The sequence below is a fragment of the Cervus canadensis genome, chromosome 15, assembly GCF_019320065.1.
Source record: "Cervus canadensis isolate Bull #8, Minnesota chromosome 15, ASM1932006v1, whole genome shotgun sequence".
Classification (NCBI taxonomy): Eukaryota; Metazoa; Chordata; class Mammalia; order Artiodactyla; family Cervidae; genus Cervus; species Cervus canadensis.
Genome location: NC_057400.1, coordinates 48,203,745 through 48,229,620, shown reverse-complemented (window position 1 = coordinate 48,229,620; position 25,876 = coordinate 48,203,745). Strand labels below are relative to the sequence as shown.

Below are 25,876 nucleotides of genomic sequence, written 5' to 3'. Positions count from 1 at the left end.
GGGGTGGCAAGGCAGGAGTGCCCAGGCATATGGCTGAGACAACTCCATCACCATTATGAGGCCCGCCAGGAATAGAGATGTTCATAAAGTCAAAATTTGTAAGCCATTATGTGTTATATAAAATAAGGGTGATATTTTTTTCCCTTTCAGATTTTGGGGTAAGTGCTTTCTTAGCAACGGGGGGTGATGTTACCCGGAATAAAGTAAGAAAAACATTCGTTGGCACCCCGTGTTGGATGGCTCCTGAAGTCATGGAACAGGTAAAAAAAAAAAAAATAATGTTTTGATTGACACAGTATAGTTGCACATATCATTAATACACTAACATTTCATTCAAATCAAACGTTTTACTAGAATGCATCATGTAAGGTTTAATTCCCAATTGCTGCAAAGTAATATCAAAGTTGAGCACTCAGAGCTGTGGACTTCTGACATAATATGGAGCCCCCCCGCCCCCATCATGTGTAACATGCATGCCATATAATTGTGTTTTTTCCCTGCTTCTGTTCTTAGGTGAGAGGCTATGACTTCAAGGCTGACATGTGGAGTTTTGGAATAACTGCCATCGAACTAGCCACAGGAGCAGCGCCTTATCACAAGTATCCTCCTATGAAAGTAATTACTCTCGGAAATAATATGTCGGGTTTGAAGGATGATTTAACAGAATCCATTCGCTAATTCTCTTTAACATAGTCATTTTTTCTGAGACCCAAGGAGAATTAGTGGAGGGATGCAGCTGAGTTAAATGTTGTCTGATGTTCTCAGTGGACAGAATGGAACAAAAGCAGCCTGGTCCCCAGCCCTGAAGCGTGCTTTGCATTCATAGCGCAGAGGAATGTGGTCACATTGGCCGATGGAGGTTGATAGCTGTGACAAATGCTGGCCATTACTGTCTTTGTGGTAGAATACCCCTGACTCCCCAAGAAAAATCTAAAAATAGGTTATAGTGATATCATCTTTGCAGATGGATTTCCAGATTTTCAGGCCTTTTTTTTTTTTCTTTTCCATGATCTATAACATTTCACTCTTGTTCTCATGGTGTCCTGTTGGTAATTCATCTGAAGTAAGGGAGCCCAGTGTTTTTAGGAACTAACGTACATTTGGATACTATTTTTAGATTTTTTTTTGTTATTCTTTTAACTGGCCCACATCAGCATTTCTGTTAGTTTTGACGTGATGGTATCAGGACTGTTTTATCCAACTGGATTTTGTTTTGAGGCTGAAATAGCTTGAGTGGAAATTATGGAGGTATTTTACAGAGAATATGGTGTATGTTTGTTTCAACTTTTTTCTAGAATTTTATTGGAAAAGCTTAGGAGGATTTATAAAAACAAAACTGAAGATTAAAAAAGTTAAATAATCTTACTGATTAAAAAGTTAATAACATTCTTGTTGTAGATAATGTTGAAGTACAAATAAATAAAATAGTCATCCATAATCTCATTAACCACAGATAACCCCTATTAAAATTGTAGCATAGTTTATTACATTGTTTTCTCTATATTTAATATACATATTTTTAATGTAGATAAGATTCAGGGATTGCATGTACACACCTGATTTTATTAGCTGAAAATTTAAAATTGAGGTGTAAACAATGGAAGTGACCTTTCAGGGAAAAAGCACTGAAATAACCCTGAAGACTTTTCCTCTATCTGATTTTTCTCTATTATTTTTTCTTAGGTCTTTTTTCTCCCCCTTACTTTTTAGTGTTTTTCACTTGAATCCATCACATTGCTAATCCCGGCCTAAAGGCCTGTAGGACTTCTTCAGATCTGACAGATTTCCCATTTTTCTTTGGATTGCTGTTATCCTCTACAAACAGTCAACTGTCACTTTAATCCTTCATCTTTTCCCACATCTGAAAGCACTTGAAAAGAGTCTTGGCTTTATAGTATTTGCATAAATTAAGCCTGATTTATGCATTAATGAGTTTTTCATTTTATAGGTCAATAGTTTGCTACAAAGTCCACTCTTTTTTTTTTTTTTAAGCAAGTAATTTTGACATTAGGTGAAAGAGTGGAATTTTTTTTTACCTTTCTGATGTGAAAACTGTATTTTGATTTGGTTTTGTCCTTTTCCAGAAGCAGCATGGCCTTTTGTCCTGGTTATGGGTTTTAGCAACTTAGTTATATCCTGGCTATCTTTCAGTGTCTCAGTTTTGCCAAGCTGTTAAGTATTTCTGTATGTTTTCTCATTAAGAAAAAGAAGGAAATCGTGTGTTACCTCCTGGGATGTTGTGGATTTATTTTTAAGGCCAGTAATGTGTTACAGAAGCCTTGAACACGGGCAGTTCCTTACTTAGGAATGACCTGTAAACATGAACATTCCCTGCTGCCCTGGGCCTCTCTCTTCACCGCCCCCTCCGCCCCGTTTCTCAGACAGAGCCCCTGTCTGCACTAAGCTGGTGCTGGAGCTGTGAGGCTACGTGCTCCTGAGGCTGTGTGAGAACCAGTTCCCAGGAAGCTCTGTCCTGGCCCCTTTGGGAGGTCATGTTAACACATGGAGCAGATTTTATAAGTTCTGTCAATGGAATAACAAAAAAGGTTAAAGGGCCCGTGAACAGATTTGCAAAGGGAACTGAATACTTTGAATATACGTTTTCTAGAAAATGAAAATCACGGCGAAGCACTTAATTTGTGCCTACTGGAGGAGGGTCTTTGAGACTGATGAAAAAAAACTCTTTTGTAGCAAGCAATGCCTGTCCTGAGATCATGTCTTCCCATTTGTCTCTGCTGCAGGTGTTGATGCTGACTTTGCAAAATGATCCACCCACTTTGGAAACGGGAGTAGAGGATAAGGAGATGATGAAAAAGTATGGCAAGTCTTTTAGAAAGTTACTTTCACTGTGTCTTCAGAAGGACCCCTCCAAAAGGTACGTCAGACGGAGTGACGAGTGAGTGGCCATGGCTGGGTGGAGTCCTGACGAAGCGTGGTTTGTGGATGGGGAAAGGCTATGCCCAGACGGGACTTCTAGTTCAAGGAGATCCAGCTCTGGTGGTCCCCAGATTTCCAGCCTGTTAGTAGAAGCTTGAATCTGGGAGGGACAGGAGTGAGCGAGGACCAGGGAGAGACAGAGGGAAATTTTCAGTGTTAATAAGATTGGCTGTGCTTGTTAGGTGTGGGCTCTGTCAGCAAAGGAAATGAAGTAAAACAGAAATCAGAAGCAGTTGGCAGCAGCGCATTCAGGAGCTGAGCTAATATTCTGCACTGTGTAGGTTGAGCTGACCTCTCAGGATTTGAATATCCTGCCAGCTCCAGTCTAAACCAGGCAGAGCTATTGAATTTTGCATGAGCTTCCTTTGAGTTGCGGAACAAGTTGTTTGTGCTGTTTTAAAAGATTATCAGTAAAGAAGATTAACATTTTTACATTCAAAAGATTAATCATATAAACAGAAGCAAATGGTTTTAAATTAACTTTAGTATTTCCTCTTTAGTCTTGGGTTATTGCCCTGCACTGTGGTATGTGTGTTTTCTGAATTTGTCTCTTCCTTCTCCCTCTCTGGGATTTTGAAGTATCCTGGGTAGTGAAGAGTGGAGCCCAGTGTCCTTTGTCACTTAGGAAGGTTCGTGACAGGAAGGGAGCACGCCCTGTCGCAGAACAGCCTCCCTTTGTGGTGCTGGGCTGTGTGCGGCTGTGTCCTCACACACCGCTACATGGATCACACACCTGGAGAGGCTGCTGAGGAAGTTTCTGGCTACCCTCAGCCATCCAGCCCTCTGATTTGATGCTCATATCCCAGAATGTCAAAACTGGCTTCTCTTCTGGAACTTTCTTGTTCAGGGGAGGACCTGCTTTTCGAAGGATTCCTTTATTTTTCAGTTCCTGAGGAAACTTGAGCCTTTTGCTTTTACACAGTGAGCTACTGTTTGAGTTGGCTGCCCTTCTCTAGAATAAACACACTTTCCATTTGTTACCTGTTCTTTGTAGTGACTTCTTTTACGTTCACTGAATTTGCCTTGAAAGAAGAAGAAGCAAAAGTTGCTCAGTTGTATCCGACTCTTTGTGACCCCATGGACTGTTTGGTCCATGGAATTCTCCAGACAAGATTAATGGAGTGGGTAGCCTTTCCCTTCTCCAGGGGATCTTCCCAACCCTGGAATCGAACCCAGATCTGCGTTGCAGGCAAAGTTTTTACCAGCTGAGCCACAAAGGAAGCCCAAGAATACTGGAGTGGATCCCTATCCTTTCTCCAGCAGATTTTCCCAACCCAGGAGTCGAACCAGGGTCTCCGGCATTGCATGTGGCTTCTTTACCAACTGAGCTATCAGGGAAGCCCTTGAACTTGCCTTGAAGCTTCTCTATGTCAGTCACCTTTCTCATGAAGCCAGGTTCAAGGACTCTTTGCTGTTAGGCATCTTGAAATCATTTGTTGTAACAGGGATGCAAGACTTGCTTACATTCCTCTTGTATTTGGTGTCATCTCCAAACGTAAGCTTTTGGCAAGGAAAACGGAACTTGCCCCTCCAAACCCCAGTGAGAGAAAAACTTGTCCTCCCCTTTAGCACTAGATTGTAACTGATGGTCTTTGTGATTCCTAGTTGAGATCCCATCTAGTGGTAGTGATGGGTAATCACAATTCCAGCTATTTTGGTAAAAGATTCTGGAGGGTAGAATTGTTGGGTTTCCCAGGTGGCTCAGTGGTAAAGAATCCTCCTTCCAATGCAGAAGACACGTGTTTGATCTCTGGGTCAGGAAGATCCTCTGGAGGAAGAAATTTGGCAATCTACTCCAGTATTGTTGCCTCGATAGTCCCATGGGTAGAGGAGCCTGGCAGGCTACAGTCCATGGGGTCACAGAAAGTCAGACACAACTGAGCGACTGAACATACACAGAATTGTTAGTGTACTTACTGATATGAAAATATAACCCTTTAGGAGACTCATAATTTTGTCAAAATAGACCATCATACTTTATATTTGACACTCCATCTGTTTTTCTCAATAATCTTGAAAGTGTTTCCAGGTTTAATTTGTTACATAAGCTCAAATGTCAGGTTCCCGTCACCCCACTAAATAATAACGACAAAACTTTTAGAAAAGACCTGTTCAGCAGATATTCAAATTCTTACGTCTTTCCCTCAGAGTACTCTCTTAGTAATGATATTGATTTACAAAGTATGAGTAGTTTAGGGACTTTTTGAAAGGTGTTTTCTCTATGACATAATCTTCTCACTGTTGTATGATTGTCCTCTATAACAGAGATTATTAGTGGTGCATCAACTTCCCAGGTGTTTCATTCTTGTAATGAAAAAACAGTGTAGGAAGTTTGGGTAAAAATGATTCGGGAGATGTGAGGGTGGAAGAAAACAGTATTATAATTGTTGAATTATTTATTACACAGGATGCTGTTAAAATATGTATTTGTGACTGAATTAATAAGTAAACATTTAATTGTTGTGAAAGTCTGAAAGTGTGAATATTTCCTGTCTTCTCTGCCTTTGCTTATATTGTCCAAATGTTTTTCCTCTTCTCTTCCCCCCTTTCCACCTGTCTTTCACCACTTAGTTCAAAGGCCCCATATTCTCAAAGTTAGATACATTTGGGTAAGAGTCCTAGCCCTACTTCCTCATCATCTGTGTGCCTTAGTTTCCTTGTCTGTAAAATGGGCTTAATAACATCAGGTCATAGGGTTGCTATGGGGATGGAACAAGATAGTGCATTTAAAGCAGAGAACACAGTGCCTGAGTATTTCTAAGTATTCATGAAATTGGGATTGCCATTTTCTTTCTTTCTTCATTATTTACCTGTTTTTTTTTTCCTGACCAGTGGAGTCATTGCAGCTTCTAGTTTCTATAGTATTTGAAGATAAATGTGTCTCTTGTAGCACTTACTGTGTGATGTAGATTAATTGACTTACATGTCCAATTTCCTCATGAGTTTCTTAGGTTTTTAGAAGGAGAGTCTGTGCCTCTCATCTTTCTGTCTTTCTGTCAAGAGTGACTGGTCTGCATTACGTACTCAGTGGTATTTCTTGAACACCTGCAAGCAATGGGAAACTTGCAATTTGGGGATGATTTAGACTCCTTGAAAAGAATTTCAGAGCCAAACCAGATTGTAGTGGGTTGAGAGGAGTGAAGGCAGGAGTTTTGATCATTATATTTATTTCTGTTGCCAGCATATAGATCCACTACTTGCAGTCTAAAAGCAGTTAACTGGTACCAACATCTTGGCTTTACTGAGTGCCTTTTTTAGCAATGAGTGAAAACATATCACTGGGTAACAGTGACCAGGACGGAATCACTGCAGTGTGAGGGCCCTCAGGCTAGCTGAGAAGGAGCTGTGCTTTCTGTCAACCTTGAGAACTCTTGGAACGCCCCATTGCCTGAGAGCCGGGTGTCAGAGTTCTTTGCCTCATCCAAGTCTGTGCCCTGCATTTGCATAGACAAAGATCTGCTTATATTTGCATAGCAGAACATTTTGCTATTCTTAAAAAAAAAAAAAATCCTTTCTCTTAGAGGCTACATATTTCATATGGATGGCAACTATAAAAATAACTAGTGTTTTTTGGGCACATTTTTCCATCCGCAAAGGAGTGGATGTTGCATAGATGAATCCATTGGAAACAAATAAAACTTAAATATTTCTTTGGCAGGCGCAGGGTGAGAAATACAACTCTGCTGGAGGTCAGTGTATTGTTAGAAGTTAAAATACAAACTTTCAGAACTATTTAAACTGTATCATATTCATCCTGAATCCTTTGAACATTATTTTAAGTCTTGGTGGACTTTGGCTTATCCATATGTATTTGAATCCTTTAAGGGATTTTCTTCTGAGAATGTTGGTGCTTGCAGCCTCCTTCTGCATTGTTTTTAAGGATTTAAAATTGAATCATTATTCAAAGCCTAGGCCATCATTACAGTTGCTGGTATGGAATTTTAGCATTTCTCATAATATGGTGTTTGCTTGTAATATTGTATTGCTTGATAATTGTTAGTGGCCTTGTAAGACATAACAATGCTTGCAGAATTCTTTCTACTGTAGTACTTGGCTAAAAGGCAGGCAGCATTGTTGGTTCCTGCATTAACCCTTCACTAGTAATCTCCATGGGCTTCCCAGGTGGCTCAGTAGTCAAGAATCCACCTGCCAATATAGGAGATGTGGGTTTGATCCCTAGGTCGGGAAGATCCCCTGGAGAACGAAATGGCAACCCACTCCAGTATTCTTGCCTGGGAAATCCCATGGACAGAGGAGCCAGGCAGGCTGCAGTCCATGGGGTCGCAAAGAGTTGGACCCTACTGAGCACATACACACATAGTAATCTCTATAACATAAGACTAAAACATGCAAAACATATAAAAACCCTAAAATCAAATGGACAGCATGCATCCTGGTTTTTCTCATACCTTCTCTCACTTTCTTCCCTTCCTCATTTTCATCATTCCTCCTACTTCAGCTTTTCCAAACTTTTTATGGAGGTAGTTTAGCATATGTAGAATTCAACTACAAAGGGATCTGCTATTTAGCTCTTCTCTTTATAGAGTCGAGGTCACCTATTATTTAAATATTAATCCTGTTAAAAAAGGAATGTGGCTTTTTAAATGACTTCTCATTTCTCATGTCACTGTGTTTCTGTATCTGTTGATGGAGTTAAGAGTAGAGTTCAGAGAACAGAGTCTTCTCTTCAGCATGCTCTTCCCCTTTACAGTCTTGATTACCACAGAAATGACCTTGCTGGGGAAGGAAGCGTAGTTCCAGTCCTGTATCTCCAGGTTGTTGTTTTGTTCAATCACTCAGTCATGTCCAATGCTTTGCAGGCCCATGTTGCAGGCTCCTCTGTCCTCCACTATCTCTTCGAGTTTGCTCAAATTCCTGTCCTTTGAGTTGGTGATGCCATCTAACCGTCTCATCCTCTGCCTCCCCCTTCTGCTTTTGCCTTCCTTCATCTCCAGGTATATCTGGCATTTCCCAGCCTTCTCTTTACATAGGTCCTACACTTGACCTTGGTAAGCAGAAGCGAGAAGGTGGGGGTTTAGAGGAGAAAGGAAGGCATTTGTGACTTTCCTCTTCAGTGCCTCCACTGCATGGAGTTTGGTGCTCAGATGTCTAGTAGCATCACTTTTACCCCGTATTTGATTCTGGCATGAAATTGAGCTATAGCAGTTTTGTGGTCTGTGTTAGGCTTTGGGGATACAAAAAAATGAACACTGTGTGGTCCCTTCCTTGGAAGGGCTTATAACCTAGTGAGGTGGAGGCAGGGAGATACAGAAACAGATCATTGCAAAATGAGTGTGGGTGGATTGGTATGTGAGTGATGAATTCTATTTGTAGGAGCTGGGAGAAGTATCTTGGAAGATGGATGCCATTTAAATGGGTTCTTGATGGATAAGCAAGGGTGTGCCAGTTGGTTATGAAAAATTCTGAAGCAGAGCTGTGTGCTTTGTCATGAAAGAGCAAGGTGTGGGTGAGACTGTCCCTGTGTTTGGAGGATAAGTTGACGTGGGGCATGATGGGAAGTGAGGCTAGGGGAGCTGGGATCTCAGGCCACTAAAATCCTTTAGGAGGGATAAGAAAATATTTTTGTTTAGAAGCCAGCTAGGGAGCAGTGTGGATGGTGGGTTGGAATGAGAAAGAGAGAAGTGGCAGACAGCCTAGCCAGGAGACTGTGTCAAAACAGTATTGACCAGAAAAAAAGTGAAAGTCTAAGTGGCTCAGTCGTGTTTGACTCTCTGCAACCCTATGGACTGGAGCCCACCAGGCGCCTCTGTCCATGGAGTTCTTCAGGCAAGAACACTGGAGTGGGTAGCCGTTCTCTTCTCCAGGGAATTTTCCCAAGCCAGGGACTGAACCCAGGTCTCCCACATGGCAGGCGGATTCTTTACCGTCCGAGCCACCAGGGAAGCCCTTTGACCAGAGGAGTGGAGGATTTCAACCAAAAGAGTGGCCTTGAGTTCCTTCATCATCTTAATTTTCTTAGGTTTCCTTTCTTTTCACTGAAAAAAATTAAATCTAGGTTATTTTGTGCGTGTCTTGGTTTTTGAAATTTGGTTTCACAGCGTAAGTTGCCAGACATACTCAGTCCCTTGTGTAGTGGTTCTGTGTGTTCTCTCAGTAGCCGTTTCCTTCCCACAAATGCAATCCGTGTGTTTGAACGTCCTGACCATCCTTCACCACCTGACAGCACAGTCTCTTATCTGCCAGATTGTAAGCTGACGAGGGTGGTGTTTATGTCTGTCATCATCATCAGAGTGTGCCTGGTATCTAGCATGATACCTGACAAATAGCAGGTGCTCATTGCATACTTACTGAGAGTATGAAAGGATGAATTTGCAGTTTCTGGAAGCAAAAACTATCAGTGATCTCTTAAGAGTAGTCTACATTAAAAAAAAGCAACCACAGTTAAATCATTTCAGTTATCCTTTTTAGTTTTAGTGCCTGGTAAGCAAAGTACAGAAACAAGGTCCAAGGTAAAAATTCCTGAATTTGAATCAACTTACCAAGGAGTATGGAACACAGAATGTAAAGCGAGCGTGGCCCACCTGTCATGTAGACCTTTATTTACTCAAAGAAATGAGCAATTAGAGGCTGCTGGTTGCATTGGCTGTGGCCATTTGGGGTTCTTTGTTAGGTCCTTGTAACCAGTGTTCCACTTGAAATATGAGGAAAAGCACAATAACAATTTAAAGAGAAAATTGCTTTGCACAGAAATGCAGTTTATGGCCCCTGCAGACTCACAGTGTGTTCACCATTGAGCCAGATGACGTTCCCTAGTTCTTTTATATGCTGGGTCCCTGCAAACATTTTAGTGGGGCTTCCTGGTTCAGAGCACTGGTTTCCAGTCTCTTCAAGTGTGAGGGCTCCCTGTGAACTTGGATTCCGTAGCACAGTGGTCTTAGGCCCTTCGACAATCACTGCCTGAAAAGAGACCTAATGATACTCAGTTAGGCTTCCCTCCCTCTTCCCAGTTTTTTTAATTATGAAAAATTTAAAACATACAGAAAAGATGAGAAAACAATACAGTGTTTATGTCTACGTAAACACCTAGATTCAACAGTTATTCACATTTCTCATATCTGCTGTCCCTATTTATCTACATTTTATTGGCTGAACAGAAAATAAGGAACAAACTTACGACATCAGCTTGCATTCCCTCCAAATAAAGACACATTCCTCCATCGCCAAAATACTTTTCCACACTTAAGGAAATGAACAGAAATTTCCTAAAATTGTCCGCTGCCTAGCACATTCACCCATCTCTATTTCTAAATGTCTCCTGTAGCTTCTTCTGCTCTTAAAATTCAAAACTCAGGAGGGGTCACACATTGCTTTTAGTTTTATGTTTAAATATGTTTTCATCTAAAACTGTCCCCTCACGTCTCCCCTTTTCTTCTATGACACCAACTTTTTTTTTTTTTTAATTTTTTTATTAGTTGGAGGCTAATCACTTCACAACATTTCAGTGGGTTTTGTCATACATTGACATGAATCAGCCATAGATCTACACTTATTCCCCATCCCGATCCCCCCTCCCACCTCCCTCTCCACCCGATTCCTCTGGGTCTTCCCAGTGTACCAGGCCCAAGCACTTGTCTCATGCATCCCACCTGGGCTGGTGATCTGTTTCACCATAGATAGTATACATGCTGTTCTTTTGAAATATCCCACCCTCACATTCTCCCACAAAGTTCAAAAGTCTTTTCTGTATTTCTGTGTCTCTTTTTCTGTTTTGCATATAGGGTTATCGTTATCACCTTTCTAAATTCCATATATATGTGTTAGTATGCTGTAATGTTCTTTATCTTTCTGGCTTGCTTCACTCTGTATAATGGGCTCCAGTTTCATCCATCTCATTAGGACTGATTCAAATGAATTCTTTTTAATGGCTGAGTAATATTCCATGGTGTATATGTACCACAGCTTCCTTATCCATTCGTCTGCTGATGGGCATCTAGGTTGTTTCCATGTCCTGGCTATTATAAACAGTGCTGCGATGAACATTGGGGTGCACGTGTCTCTTTCAGATCTGGTTTCCTCAGTGTGTATGCCCAGAAGTGGGATTGCTGGGTCATATGGCAGTTCTATTTCCAGTTTTTTAAGGAATCTCCACACTGTTTTCCATAGCGGCTGTACTAGTTTGCATTCCCACCAACAGTGTAAGAGGGTTCCCTTTTCTCCACACCCTCTCCAGCATTTATTGCTTGTAGACTTTTGGATAGCAGCCATCCTGACTGGTGTGTAATGGTACCTCATTGTGGTTTTGATTTGCATTTCTCTAATAATGAGTGATGTTGAGCATCTTTTCATGTGTTTGTTAGCCATCTGTATGTCTTCTTTGGAGAAATGTCTGTTTAGTTCTCTGGCCCATTTTTTGATTGGGTCGTTTATTTTTCTGGAATTGAGCTGCAGGAGTTGCTTGTATATTTTTGAGATTAATCCTTTGTCTGTTTCTTCATTTGCTATTATTTTCTCCCAATCTGATGGCTGTCTTTTCACCTTACTTATAGTTTCCTTTGTAGTGCAAAAGCTTTTAAGTTTCATTAGGTCCCATTTGTTTAGTTTTGCTTTTATTTCCAATATTCTGGGAGGTGGGTCATAGAGGATCTTGCTGTGATTTATGTCGGAGAGTGTTTTGCCTATGTTCTCCTCTAGGAGTTTTATAGTTTCTGGTCTGACATTTAGATCTTTAATCCATTTTGAGTGTATTTTTGTGTATGGTGTTAGAAAGTGTTCTAGTTTCATTCTTTTACAAGTGGTTGACCAGTTTTCCCAGCAGCACTTGTTAAAGAGGTTGTCTTTTTTCCATTGTATATCCTTGCCTCCTTTGTCAAAGATAAGGTGTCCATAGGTTCGTGGATTTATCTCTGGGCTTTCTATTCTGTTCCATTGGTCTATATTTCTGTCTTTGTGCCAGTACCACACTGTCTTGATGACTGTGGCTTTGTAGTAGATCTGAAGTCAGGCAGGTTGATTCCTCCAGTTCCATTCTTCTTTCTCAAGATTACTTTGGCTATTTGAGGTTTTTTGTATTTCCATACAAATTGTGAAATTCTTTGGTCTAGTTCTGTGAAAAATACCGTTGGTAGCTTGATAGGGAATGCATTGAATCTATAGATTGCTTTGACACCAACTTTTTTAAGAGAGCAGCCCAGTTATCTTGTTGACTGTCTGTCCTCTAGGTTTATGTGATTCTTCCTGCCATGCTTGCAGGACCTATTGATATAGGAAGTGGTTCTCTGTGGAAGAGTGCCAGTTATTAAATACAGAAGGAATGATAGAAGTAGAAAAATCAATGTTCTGCCACCTCCAATGAAATAACTATTTAAGGCAAAGATGCTAAAACCAGCAGGTGAAAGATTCTCCAGGACAGGATATGCATATCATGGCAAAGTATTGTCTAACAATACTTGCCAGTTGCAGTGGGGCAAATTTACGTTGGAGAGACCTCGGGCCTGGGGACCAAATGGTTCAACATAACATCTGTCCCGGTGAAATAACCTATCATCGTGTGCCTCCCACGTGCTGCAGTAATTACAATTTGCATCATCTATGAAGTCTTCTTCCCCCAAATACTTGTGTCAACCTAGCCAGGCCTTCAGACCCAACTATCAGTTTATTGGAAATACAGGACAGAGAAACAAGTTAAGTGACACATGAGGAAACAATCAGACTGGTCTGATTGTTTAATGCTTTTAAATGAATTTGCATTCATTAATCACTGTCACATTTATGTTCCCTTGAAAAACAGTAGTCCAAGTCCACTTTAGACAGGGTGACTTGGTGAGCGGATAGAGCTTGTACACACACGTGGTCGCCCTCGCAGACACCGCCGCTCGTGGAGAATCGTAGAACACTGTGGACATAGTTTCCTTGATAGGGTCATACCACCGCTTGTACTGCTTCTGAATAAATACAGGGATTTAGCTCACAGACGTGTCAGTCTGCCACCTTTTAGAAACCCTACATTCACTTAGTGAAGTGTAAGGATGGATGATGGAAAGTTGATCATGCCCCAAATATTTAACTTACAGGAGTTTATGTGTTTTGCAGTAGAGGTGTTTGAAAAGAACTGGAAAATCAGCGCCAGTCTATTTGGTGCCAGCTGACGATGAATTTAGTCTGTGGTTTGCTATTCCTGAAACTGGTTTTCCAGAAAGACTCTAGAATTAAGGCGTTTCATCAAGGCAGTGTCTTTATTGAGTGGTCATTGTTTCAACTCTAATTTATTATTGATCTTTCAGGCCTACAGCAGCAGAACTTTTAAAATGCAAATTCTTCCAGAAAGCCAAGGTAACATGCTTAAAAACCCAAGTCAATCTGCTATTTTTAAAATCTCTACAAATTTCAGTGTATCATATTTGATGTCAAACCTTGGGAATATTTGTTTTGCAGAACAGAGAGTACCTGATTGAAAAGCTGCTTACAAGAACACCAGACATAGCCCAAAGAGCCAAAAAGGTAAGCGCCAGTGGGAGCCTCTCCCCCACCCAGGGAAGTGGAGCCTGTAGAAGAATAAGAAAAAGATTTCCACATAATCAGGGTGTGTATTTAGAGATTACTGGGTTAGTGATTACTCAGATAACTGCATTTTGCCTTTTGGTTACCTCAGGCTGCAGCTATGTGTTTGGGTGTAGAAACAATGTGAAACTCAAAATGATTTCATTTTTCCATTTATTGGCTTTGCTTAAAGTTCGGAGGGGAGGGGCTTGTGTTGAGACTAAAACACTGGAGAGGTAAAATATCTTTGAATATCTTTTTTGGGGGGTGGATTTTACCGAAGATGAATAGTCATTTTTAATCAGCTTGAAATGACAAAATGAAAAACAAAACTTTCATTTTTAATGGTTATTTTGAATATCTGAGTGACATAGTTTCTTTTCTCATAAAAGACCTTGATTTTTTCTGTAGTCTATGCTATGTTAACTAAATTATGTTAATAATTACAAAAAAAACCTGGGTTTTAGATTTTTTAAAAATGGTATGTATGTGTGAGTGTGTTTATGTGTTGACCCAGAGTTTTTCTTATTTATAATGACAGATTTTATTATGGTATGAAACGTAACAAAATTTAACCTCAGATTTGGTTTGGTTTAGTTTGATTTTAAAATTGTATTAGAGGTTTAAATTTAAAATATTAATGTAGGCACAGATTTAGAAAGGGGAAGTTTCTTTTTATTTCCTTTTTACAATTAATACTTACAGGGGAAGTTGATGTGAATTTAAGTTATCTGCTCTGTAAATAAAATTGGCCAAGAAATATATGCATGAGAGGTTGCGTCTCAGGATACCTAGGTGTTAGTAACTTGGACTGTTAATGTCTAGACACTGCTTTTTCTAAATCACTGGGTATGAAATACATTTAGCTGATGCTTTCAAATTGCTTTAACTATTAGATTTTAAAATAGACTTCAAGAAATGACCCATCTTGTGTGGGTATCTGAGCTTGTCTCCTAGACCTGCAGAATTCTTTGGAATGGACTGGTTCTCAGGCTGTGAGTCTGGGCAGGTGATGGGGGATCACTGGCCTGACCGTGGAGACGTGAGCAGGGCTGGTCTCTGGGATGGCTCTGAAGGAAAAGTGAAAATTCAGCAATATTCCATCAGAGTGAATGGAGAAGGCAACGGCGACCTACTCCAGTACTCTTGCCTGGGAAATCCCATGGCCGGAGGAGCCTGGTAGGCTATATAGTCCATGGGGTCGTGAACAGTTGGACTCGACTGAGTGACTGCACTTTCACTTTTCACTTTCATGCATTGGAGAAGGAAATGGCAACCCACTCCAGTGTTCTTGCCTGGAGAATCCCCGGGATGGGGAGCCTGGTGGGCTGCCGTCTATGGGGTCGCACAGAGTCAGACACGACTGATGTGACTTAGCAGCATCAGCAACAGAGTGACACCTCCCAAGGGGCAGCATAGAGAAGCCAGAGCTTCCATGTGAGGCTCCGTCCGTCCAGAAGGCTTAAGGAGGTGCCTAGAGTGTTTGCCTGGGGTGTCAGAGTCTAGCCTGGGGTCCTTTGATCAGATAACTAAGCCGTCAGCCACAGGTGAAGAGAGCTGTTAGAAAGCCGCTAACTTGACAGCGTGTGCCCCTAAAGGCCTTTGTTTTGGTTTCCCTCTGATCTCATCCTTCCCAGGTCTCCAGCCTCACACCTCCAGCTCAGGCCCCTTGTGTGGTGTTTCCAAGCTGTTCTCCCTCCCAAACCTCACCTGGCTGTGTTTGGCGCTGCTCTCTGAGTCACCTGTCCTCAGGACCCTGGGGTGATTCTTATATCAGAGGCCCCCTTCTTTGTCTTCTAAGTCCTCTCCACGTGTCCCTCTGCACTGTTTCTTGGAATGTTTCCTCCTGTTTTTAATGGAACATTTGCAGTAGATTTCTGTTAATAACTACTCTCCTACCCCCATTCCTCCTTGGGCACTAATGCAAGATTAACTGTCTAATCATGTCACTTAATTGCTCAAAAGTGGTTTCCAAAATTAAACAAAAGCAAATAAATGGCGGGGGAGGGGGGGGGAAGTTTCCTGTCAAATAAAGTGCAAGCTCCTTAGCCTTAAATTCATGGCACCATTTCATCTTCTCGCCTTATACCATTGACCCTTGAACAGCACGCCAACCCTCTGTGCAATCAAAAATCAGAGTGTAATTTATAGTTTGCCCTCAGTGTATATGGTTCCTCTGTAACTGCAGATTCACTGAATTGTGGATTGTGTTGTACTGTAGTATTTACTACTGAAAAAAATCCATATGTAAATGGACTTGCACATCAAACTTGGGTTGTTCAAAGGTCAACTCTATTGTATACTCCAGCTAAACTTAAAGCACCTCTAGTTCTTACTACATAACCCGTACTTTCCTTTGATACTCCATCAGCAAAGAATCTGTTCAGACTGTCACTTTTCTTTGTTTTAATGTTTAGATTACATATTGTTACATATTATTGTGTTGTGCATTCCAAATTTCCATTCAAGTGTATCTTAAATAACAAAGAGCTCCTTTTGGGAGATGATTTCTCAACCTTTGTTTGCTCCTTGATATGACACCTAAACCTCAGGGCTTGTCATTCATTCCTTCAAAAGGAAAATGGCCACACATTTCAAAGTCACACAGAGAAGAATGTGAATTAGGTCTTTAAACATCATAATAGAAAAGAGAAGGACCCCATAATAATGGTATTCTGGCTCTCCAGCTTCATTAAGTTGGCTGTTTTCCTGTCATAATTCTCATTTTAAAGTGTGAGCTGGTTCTCAACTACACGCCGTTCCTTGCCTTGGTTCCATGGCAGGTATGCCAGCCAGGACACCATCCATCAAAATGCGTGTCTTGTTCATAGTAAGTGCCCACAAATGTTTGTTGACTCAATGAACGCATGCTTCAGTGGGCCAAGGAAAAGCCATTTGAAACTCTGTCACTCTCTTGAACCTCTCAAATGCTTGGCGCATACTTGTTCCTGGGCTTCCTGTTAATCATAAACCACCCTCCTTCTCGTGGGCTTGTGATGTTCATAAGCATCCATGCTGTTCCTTATTTGAAACATGTGGGCTTGGCCACTGGGAAGTAAATACTATTTTGATCACTATGTGAATTGAAAACCTTTGTGGAAAGTTGACTCTTTACATGTAGGTTCTTAAAGTGTTTAAGTAAACATAATTTATGTTACCCTTTCTTGGACTTGTCTTTATTGGCATCTTCTCAGCTGTCTCCCTTCCTGTTCACTGTGGTGCCCCTAGTAACTGTTCTCTAGTTTCTTGGTGGGGACATGTTCCTCAGCGGCTACTCTTTGTCAGTCCTTTGATTTTTGTCTCCTCAGTTTGTTGTTTTTAAAACAGAAATATTTCATTGATATACCAGTGTTTCCATGACAACCGGGTGTGTGGACCAAGCCTTGGACATTTCGGGAAACAAGCTGTTTGAAATTTGTTGTCATAAACCATAATCTCTGCTGTTCCTCCCTTTGGTAATCCAAGTTAAGAGCTGTTTTTCAACACGTGTTTTTCTGTAACGTGAACAACCCTCATATTTAAGAGAGAGAGGGACTGGTGTTGCGGCTGCCCTTAGGACGGCCCATGAAGCCTATCAATGCGGTCTTTTGGTGTGAGAGAAAAAGAGGCTTCTCATATTCATGATTGCCCCAAATGTGAAGCATTAGTTGAAAGCCACGTAATTCCACATGGGTAGGTGATCTTGTCTGTATCCAGAATGACTCCGCTAAATCAGGAAAAGCACCTTAAAAAATAGAGACACACCAGTGTGTCTTCTCTAGTAATTTAGTGACATAAAATGATTTTGACTTTTTGGATGTAGAAGTAACTTCAGAAATTAAGGATATTTGTTTTTGTTTTTGTTTTTTCTCTGGAGGCAGAGTATTTGGTCCATTCGAGGTTCTTTTGCTGAAAGATAGTATTGTTTGGGGATCAGTTTTATTTACTTATGGCTATGTTGGGTCTTTTGCTGCATGCGGGCTTTCTCTAGTTGCAGGGCCTCTGGTTGCAGACCCTAGGCTCTAGGTGTGCGGGCTCAGTAGCTGTGTTGCATGGGCCCAGTTGTGGAATCTTCCCCGACCGGGGATCCAACCTGTGTCCCCTGCATTGGCAGGCAGATTCTTAACCCCTGGACCACCAAGAAAGTGCTTAATTTTCTTTCACCTTGATTTTTCTGTCTGTGAAATGGAAATTCTTTCTGACTTCAGGAATGTGGTGAAGGGTAATGAGACATTTAGTGTTTCTGGACCATAGGACACTGTAAATTCTAAGTGAGAACATGGTAATAATGACCCAGGAGAACAGAGTAAGTGCCACTGTATAACTTTTCAACTTATTCTTTATCCTTGTGCGTGAGAAGAAAAGGCTTTATTTTCTTCTCATGTGGCTTTTTTAGGGCCTGTCTCCAGCTGTCTTTTGGTGTTTGAAAGCTTGACTGAGTTTTGTTCCATCACTAACATTCCTGGAATCGCTGGGTGGAAGAGGTGTAAATCATTCTGTTAGAATCAGAGGCAGATGCTTAGGACTCTCTGCACTTCCTGCAGGAGCATCAGAGTTGGCTGACATCTTTGCTCTGTGTTTGTGAAATAAACCTTGAGTCCCCACACACTCACACTCATATTCATACACTTGCTGGGGCTAAAGCCCTCTGATGGCAGGACAGGGGCAGCCTGTCTAAATGCCAGCCGCTTAGCCGAAGAGTATGTTGGCCAGAGAATGGATGAAGTGGGGAGACAATACACAGTATATTTTTTTAATGTGGTTGTGTTTTCATGGGAAGTAGACTCACTGGAGGGTTTATGGTTTGAATTTTCTTAATTATGAAATTGAGAAGTTAGAAATGGTTAGTGATTATCAGGAGGAAAGGGGTGTTTTATCACTGCCTTATTTGGGGGAAGCCATTGTGAGTTGAAAAAACTCGGACAGCATTTGTGGGTACCAGAATTTGTTATATCAGGCTCCGAGATTGGTTTTATACTAATGACCCAAGGCTGTTGGCTTCATGTGGTCCTTCTGTGTGGTTAGGAATCAGTAGGTAGGAATATTACAGTTCACATTTGAAACTTGACATGTATTGATAACTGGTACTGTTTTTACTTTTTATTTTGAAATAATTTCAGACTTACAAAAATGTTAACAAAATAGTATAAACATTTCTCTATATTTTCTCTCACGCTTTCTTTTGGAATGTTTCAAAGCTGTAGACATGATGCCCTTTATCTTTAAGTACACTTCAGTGTGTATTTTCTAAAAACAAGGACATTCTCTTACATCACAGTATGATTGTCAACATCAAGAGACAACAGCGATGCAAAATTGTTATTTAATTTTCAGATCTCATATGAATTCTGCCAATGATAATTTACCTGGTGTAGGACCCAATCCAGGATCATATAATTTTATCTCTCCTTTGGTCTTCTTTAATCTGGAATAGTCTTTCTTTTTCTTTGACAACTGTGACACTTTTAAAGAGTACAGGACAGCTCTTTTGTAGTTTGGGTTTGTCTGATAATTCTTCATGATTAGATGCAGTGTATGCATTTTTGATGGGACTATCTTGTAAGTGATGCCATGTTCTTCTTGGCATATCATATTACAAGGCACAGGATGTTGATTTAATCCTTTACTGGTGACGTTATCACATGCTTAAGAAGTATCTGTCAGCTTCTTCACTGTAAACACAATTAGCTCTTAATAGGAAGGACTCATTAATATTATATTCCTTCTTTATATTAAACATTAAAAGGTAAAGTGAATGTATTTACTGTACTGGGCCATTAGTCTTTTTTCGAGGAAACATTTCTGCTTTGTGTCATTATGGTTGTGCATTCGTAGGATGTAAATGGTAGGATTTCTCTGTAATTTCCCCACAGTCCTGCAGACAGTGAGCATTTTGCTAGCGTGTGATGTTCAGGTTGAGGTGAGAGGTGGCAATGGCGCTGCTCCAGCCTCCGCACCAGGTCTGGAAGCAGAAACATTTGAATCGGTGTCCTTGGTTGGCTGTGCTGCCTGATCTCTCAGATGGAGCCAAGGACATTGACATGGTGCTCCCCTGGGGGTGAGAGGATCCGCCCAGGGAGTCTGGTGCTGCGTTTGGCTCACACTGGGCGCTCCATTCAACAGTGGCTGCTGTGGACATCATGTATTGATAAATAAGGAGAATAATTATTGTGGATACAGCAAACAGGCAATTTAAGTGAAATAGGAAGCAAGGAAAGAGGCCTTAAGGCAGGTGGGGGAGGAGGGCTGATGTGGGTGGCTGTTGCTGCTGCTCTGGGTGGAATGGAGTAAGAGCCCGTGGCGGCCTGCCCAAAGAAGGAAAGAATGACCGTCGTTATTTCATCATCATTGTCCAAATGTTCTCTGCCTCATCAAGGTGCTGGCAATGGGCGCGGGCCAGGGCATCCCTCTTCGCAACAATCCCCTCCACTGTGTGAAGTTGGGGCCGTGTGTTTGTGAAGAGCCTAAGAACACTAGGAATTAAATACACATAGAGCTGCTATCCTTTCACACCTGTTAGATTGCTTTCAGATATGCTTCCTTATTTATTTGAAACAATAGTGCTCCAAGACAGGTAGGCAGGGCAGGTATTATTATGTACTGCAGAGGAGTGCATGAAAGCTGAAATGATTTGCTTAAAGTCACATTGCTTAAAGAGGCAATTCCTATTTCTGCTTCGGTGCTCTTTCCACTTAATTGTACCTCAGAAGAAAGAAGAAAAAGGAGAGAATAGGAAGGAGATATAGATGGAGGGAGTGGGCAGAATTAAACAGCACAAATAGGAAAAGCCGGGGCTTCTCTGGTGCCTCAGATGGTAAAGAACTTGTCTGCAGTGCAAGAGACCTGGGTTTGACCACTGGGTCGGAAAGATCCCCTGGAGAAGGGAATGCCCACCCACTCTAGTATTCTTGCCTGGAGAATTCCATGGACAGAGGAACCTGGTGGGCTACAGTGCATGGGGTCGCAAAGAGTCAGACATAACTGAGTGACCAGCACTTTCACTCTGCTTTCAGGAAAAGCAGGCTGTCGGGGAGGCACAGTTGTCATTCTCAGAGCCCACAGTCTGCTATTTAATACACATCATGGTGGTGGAGGGGGAGTCCATGCCATTCGTGGGCACAAGGAGAACCCTATAACTTCATTGTAGAACGTGGTGAGTTTGCCAGGGTTCTTGCTGATGTGGAGACAATAATGTGATAAAAGGGCTTTGGGGATTCTAAAGGGAAGAGAAATGGCTAGCAGGGGTTTGGTAGCATTAGCAGTTGTTAACACCTGCCGGAGGCTCAGTGTCTCATTCACAAGATGGGGGAGGTAATAACAACCCACCTCATGCTTTTGAGGACTAAATAAGGTAAGCATAGGAAGTGTCTAGCACAATAGTTGGCACAAAATAGTAAATGACTCTATCACCCTAGTTATTATCATAGTCATGGTAAATTTTATTATTTTTATAATCACATATATGGCTTTACTGGGCTTCCCTGGTGGCTCAGATGGTAAAAAAATCTGCCTGCAATGCAGGGGACCGGGTTTCGATCCCTGGGTCGGGAAGATCCCCTGGAGAAGGAAATGGCAACCCACTCCAGTATCCTTTGCTGGAGAATTCCATGGGCAGAGGAGCCTGGCAGGCTGTAATCCATGGGGTGGGAAAGAGTCGGACACGACTGAGCGACTCACACACAGACGCACACACACAGAGCTTCACTGTTACAGTTTTGTTGTTATAATATCACTGTTGCTTTTTTGTAACCTTTTTCACTCCCGCCGCTGGGGGTACCGCTGCTTCTATTCCTGTTTCTGCTGCAGTAAGGGCTGCTGCCATTACAACCGCTGCTGCCAATAATGGACTCGGGGTGTGCAGACAGATAAAGGGGACAGTGCAGCCGCGGCTTGCCTTTCAGTGGGGAGTATAGTGCCTGCATCACAAGGCCTGGGAAACTCAGAGAGCAGCAGAGAATAAATACTGTAGGATATGGGTGTAGAATGTCCCACGAGAATAGAACAGGTCTTGGAGCTGGTCCGTGGGGGAGTGTGGGAAAGGGAGAAAGGGGAGCTCATACTTACTGTGGGTCTTCATGCAAAACACTTGGTTTACATCTGTCTCATTACTAAGTTCAGTTCAGTTGCTCAGTCATGTCCGACTCTTCGCGACCCCATGGACTGCAGCACTCCAGGCCGCCCTGTCCATCACCAACTCCCAGAGTTTACTCAGACTCATGTCCATTGAGTCCTGGTAATAATCAGTGAAGTCCTGAGTAACAGGATAGTGGTATAATATGTTAGATTATTACACTATGTTAAGAAAAAGCTATACATTTTGAAAAATGAGTGAAAAAGAGCAGCCGGGACCATAAATATCTCCCGGTTTGTGATTCTTCCATTTGCAGACCTGAAAATTGAGACCTAGGTTGGTTGGGCCCTGACCAAATTCACGCTGTTATATCATAGCCAAGTCTGAAGCCAGACTACCAGTTTGCTACCATTTTATCGCTTCTTTTAGTTGATAAAGAGGGAAAATGGGTCTTAATTTTTGTAAAATTGCTTTTCCCCCCCTTCTTGGAAGCTTATCATTAATTTATAAGATGTTGAAATTTATACATTATCAAGAAACCAGAGTAGAAATTAGGTGATTTCAAATGCTTAATGGGTGGATTTTAGTTTTGTTCCAGGTCTGCCCAGTAGAGGGCGGCAGTGGGTTTTAATTCTGTGTGGTTATGAACTGCAGGCTGATCCAGCTTGGTTCAAAGTCTCAGGTTTGGTCAGAGTAGAAGGATCTAAAGTATGTTAGGTCTCTTCTGAGCTACTAGATACTAGTACTGAGTACTAGGCACCTCTGTCAGATGATTTTTTTTTCCCCCATTGGGCAGGAGGTTGAAGGGTGATGGTGTAGGTATTTCTTGTTATGACCACTTCTCACTTTAAATTATATTTCCTATTAACAAATCACAGTAATCTGACATGCATTTTATATAATTCATGTCCAAAAGAAAAATCTCAGTTTTGAAGATAATTGTATTTTGTGGTCAAATTCATACCGTTCTGGGCGATGACAGAAGTTCACTGGTCCCTGCAGTTCTCCTCAGAGCCAGTTCAGTAGGGGAGAAGGGAGTCAAGGTGCATAACTGGGAAGAAGTGAGCAGAACTCCATGTGTCACCACATACATTGTGGATTTAACGTAAATACTCCTGATGATCTAAGTAGGTTTGAGGATGCACGTTCAATTACTGCTCTGTGTTTCTTTCCGCCTTCCTCTTGCTTAAAAACAGGCATTATGTGAATATGGGCTTCCCAGGAGGCTCAGTGGGAAAGAATCCACCTGCCAAACAGGAGACCTGGATTTGATCCCTGGGTCAGGAAGATCCCTTGGAGAAGGAAATGGCAACCCACTCCAGTATTCTTGCCTGGGAAATCTCATGGATAGAGGAACCTGGCAGGCTACAGTCCATGGTGTCTAAAAGAGTCAGACACAACTTAGCAACCAAACAACAGCAGCAACTGGGAATTTATTGTGTTGAGGAACTCTTGCTCACAGGGAAGACGTTGGTGATTGGGGGTGTTACTTTTCCTATTTCAGAGCTGAAGGAACATTTGGCCAAAGGTTAAAGTTATTGGTTTAACTGGACAGATGTTCCCAGAGTGTAAGCTCGTATTTTCATTATTTAAAAAATTTTAAATGCATTGCCTTTAGTCAGGTTAGAATGCAGTTTCTTTGGTCAGAAAAGTGCTTTAGGCCACTAGGGGGTGCTATCAGAATAGTTAATTTCCTCAGAATCTCCGGACAGGAATTGCTGCCTTTTGCCAAGTGTGCAAAAACCCTTGTAGATGTTTTCCTGTTGCTCTGTGCCTGATATAGGGAGCTTGACTGGTGTTTAGGCTGTGGGTGAATTAGGCAGAGCGGAGGATAGAGGAAAAACAAAGAGGAACAAGCATCATGCATCACTTTCAGTTCAGTTGGTGAATTGAATTTAAAAATTCATACATTCTAAAAAAAAATAAAAAAAAAAAAAAAATTCATACATTCTGGGTAAGTGGCCTCTTTCTGGTGACATTTGATTTAGAGCAGAGAGGATCCACTCTGGAAGTTGTGATTTGCTAATCCCACCGGCCTCATTTAGGACGAATGTTTGTATCTTCAGATTGAGGTATCTTTTAAAAATACCAATGGTTTAAGAGAGCATTTTATAAACTTTTACTAATCTTGGAGATCCACTTTTAGAAATTTAAACATAATGACATTCTGAAAATATTATCAGAGATACTGTTCATACAGATGAACTTGTAGAGAACTGCTTGTTTTCTGTTACCAGAAATGAATCAGTGGAATCAATGGCCTTATTTCACATCCAGTTGGATTTCTGAGATCTGTGTGTTCAAAGGCATTATGTGCTTCATTTTTGCCTTTGGGAAATTTGATAACTTTTTGCAAAGCCAGTGTGCATCTGCTCACTTTTTGAAACTTAATTGGCATGTGTGTGCCAGGAGAAGAGCCTTGACTGCCTGCCTGTCTAGTGTTCGCTGTTACTGATAATAAGCTGACTACCATTAAGAAAGTTTGTTTTTATTCACTGTTACAACTCACACTAATACCATTTCTTGTAAAGCGTATCATTTCTTTTAAAAGTAGATGAACCGTGAGGAACAGAAAGGAATTTGGCTATGGTTGCAGAAAAGCTAGTATAAAAACTTAGCAGATGCCTTTTTGAACTTGTGAGAATCTTAATATTGTTCCTTCTCCCTGGTTTAAAACCAGTCAATGGCCTCTTTGTCAGTTACAGGGTAAGTTTCAAGTTCCTGCCACTGATCATTCAGGTCCATGTTATTTGTAGGGTTGGGCTTCCCTGGTGGCTCAGTAGTAAAGAATCTGCCTGTAATGCAGGAGACATGGATTCAATCCCTGGGTCAGGAAGATCCCCTGGAGAGAGAAATGGCAACCCATTCTAGCATTCTTGCCTAGGAAATCCCATGGACAGAAGAGTCTGGTGGGCTGCAGTCCATGGGGGTCACACAAACATGACTGACCGACCAAACATTGACAACAACGCTTGCGGGGTAAGGGCCACACAGGGCTCCTGTGACCTGTGTTTGGCCGCCTCTGCAGCTTTTCATGAGCCACTTGCCATCCTCCCCTCGACACGCTCTTACAGAATTACTGATCCTTCTACTTTCCAATCAATACACCTCTGAAATCCCGTGCGTGTTTTCCATGAAGGCACATGTACTGGTGCTTCCCCTGAACTTGTATCTTCCCAGCACTGTCACCTCTTTAGTGGAGCTTTCTCATAGCAACGCCTCCCCCGCTCAGCCCTGCACTCCAGACAGTTCATCCTTCCTTCATTCCTGCTGCTTCTGAACCTTGTTGCACTTGGCATCATTGGGAGTTTATTTCCTCACATTTTTGCCTTCTAGACTGTGAGCTCTTTGGGTGCAGGCATGGTGTCATATTATCCCCCAGTACCCAGCATACTATCTTGGTCAATCAATAAGTATCTTTGAAATTAAAGTTCAGCAAGCAAGTTTGTGAAGTTACGATGACAGACTTTGTGGGAGTTGACGTGAGAGCATGAGTGGGGACAAAGCAAATCTGCTTTTAGTTTTGAAGGAGAATTGTTAAGGTGTTTTTCAGTTGGTGCTCTATCCTTGTATTTCAAGTCTGTGACTCAGAGTTTATCTGATCTTAGGTTTAAAATCCTTTGTTATCTCCAATTTGCTAAGAGTCTTGGGTGAGGCAATTAATTCTATTTACCTTCGCCACCTTGTCATAAAATGGAATGGTTAGGTTTTTTTTGTCTAACAGTTGTGTATTATCCGCTTTGGACTATTTGACAGTGAAAATGTAGTCCCTGGCACTCAGCATATTTCCATATTGTCATTTTCCTCACCCAGTCAGTATGCATATAAGTTTTCCTGTTACCTGAAGCCACATCTAATTAGGAATATATTTCAAAACTACATTTAAATTGGTTTTTAGTACTCTTTCATTCTGGACTACCGGTTACTTATTTCCTCATTTTCGGGGAAGTGATTAGATTGCACCCTTATGTCATGGTTCTGTAAATCTTTAAAACAAGGCCGACATTTTGGAGACGGGAAGGTGGAAGAGAGAAAATGACAGAACTTTTGCACTTGACTCAGAGCAGGAGAACTCTGCTTCAGCGGAAGGAATGCAGTGTTTTGTCCTCTTTCCTCCCTGTGCTGAGCTGGGCTTAGTTGCTCAGTCATATCTGACTCTTTGTGGCCCCATGGACTGTAGCCCACCAGGCTCCTCTGTCCGTGGGATTCTCCAGGCAAGAATACTGGAGTGGGTTACCTTGCACTCCTCCAGGGGATCTTCCCAGCCCAGGGATCGAACCCAGGTCTCCCCACATTGCAGGCACTTTGCTCCCTAGCCCCTTACCAAGTTGTGTAATGAAATGAGAGGCCAGCAGAGGGCATGGTGTACATGCTTAAAAAATCATGGAGAGT

At 41.7% G+C, this 25,876-nt stretch overlaps 1 protein-coding gene across 1 annotated transcript in view; it reads left to right on the top strand.

Annotated features, from left to right (window-relative positions):
• The window catches only part of STK39 (serine/threonine kinase 39), a 316,674-nt gene that overhangs the window by 115,529 nt on the left and 175,269 nt on the right, over positions 1-25,876 (top strand). Inside the window, exons 6-10 of the mRNA XM_043488356.1 lie at positions 151-260; positions 514-615; positions 2,742-2,875; positions 13,179-13,227; positions 13,330-13,395. Coding sequence (XP_043344291.1) covers positions 151-260; positions 514-615; positions 2,742-2,875; positions 13,179-13,227; positions 13,330-13,395 — 461 coding nt within the window. The remainder of the gene's footprint in view (positions 1-150; positions 261-513; positions 616-2,741; positions 2,876-13,178; positions 13,228-13,329; positions 13,396-25,876) is intronic.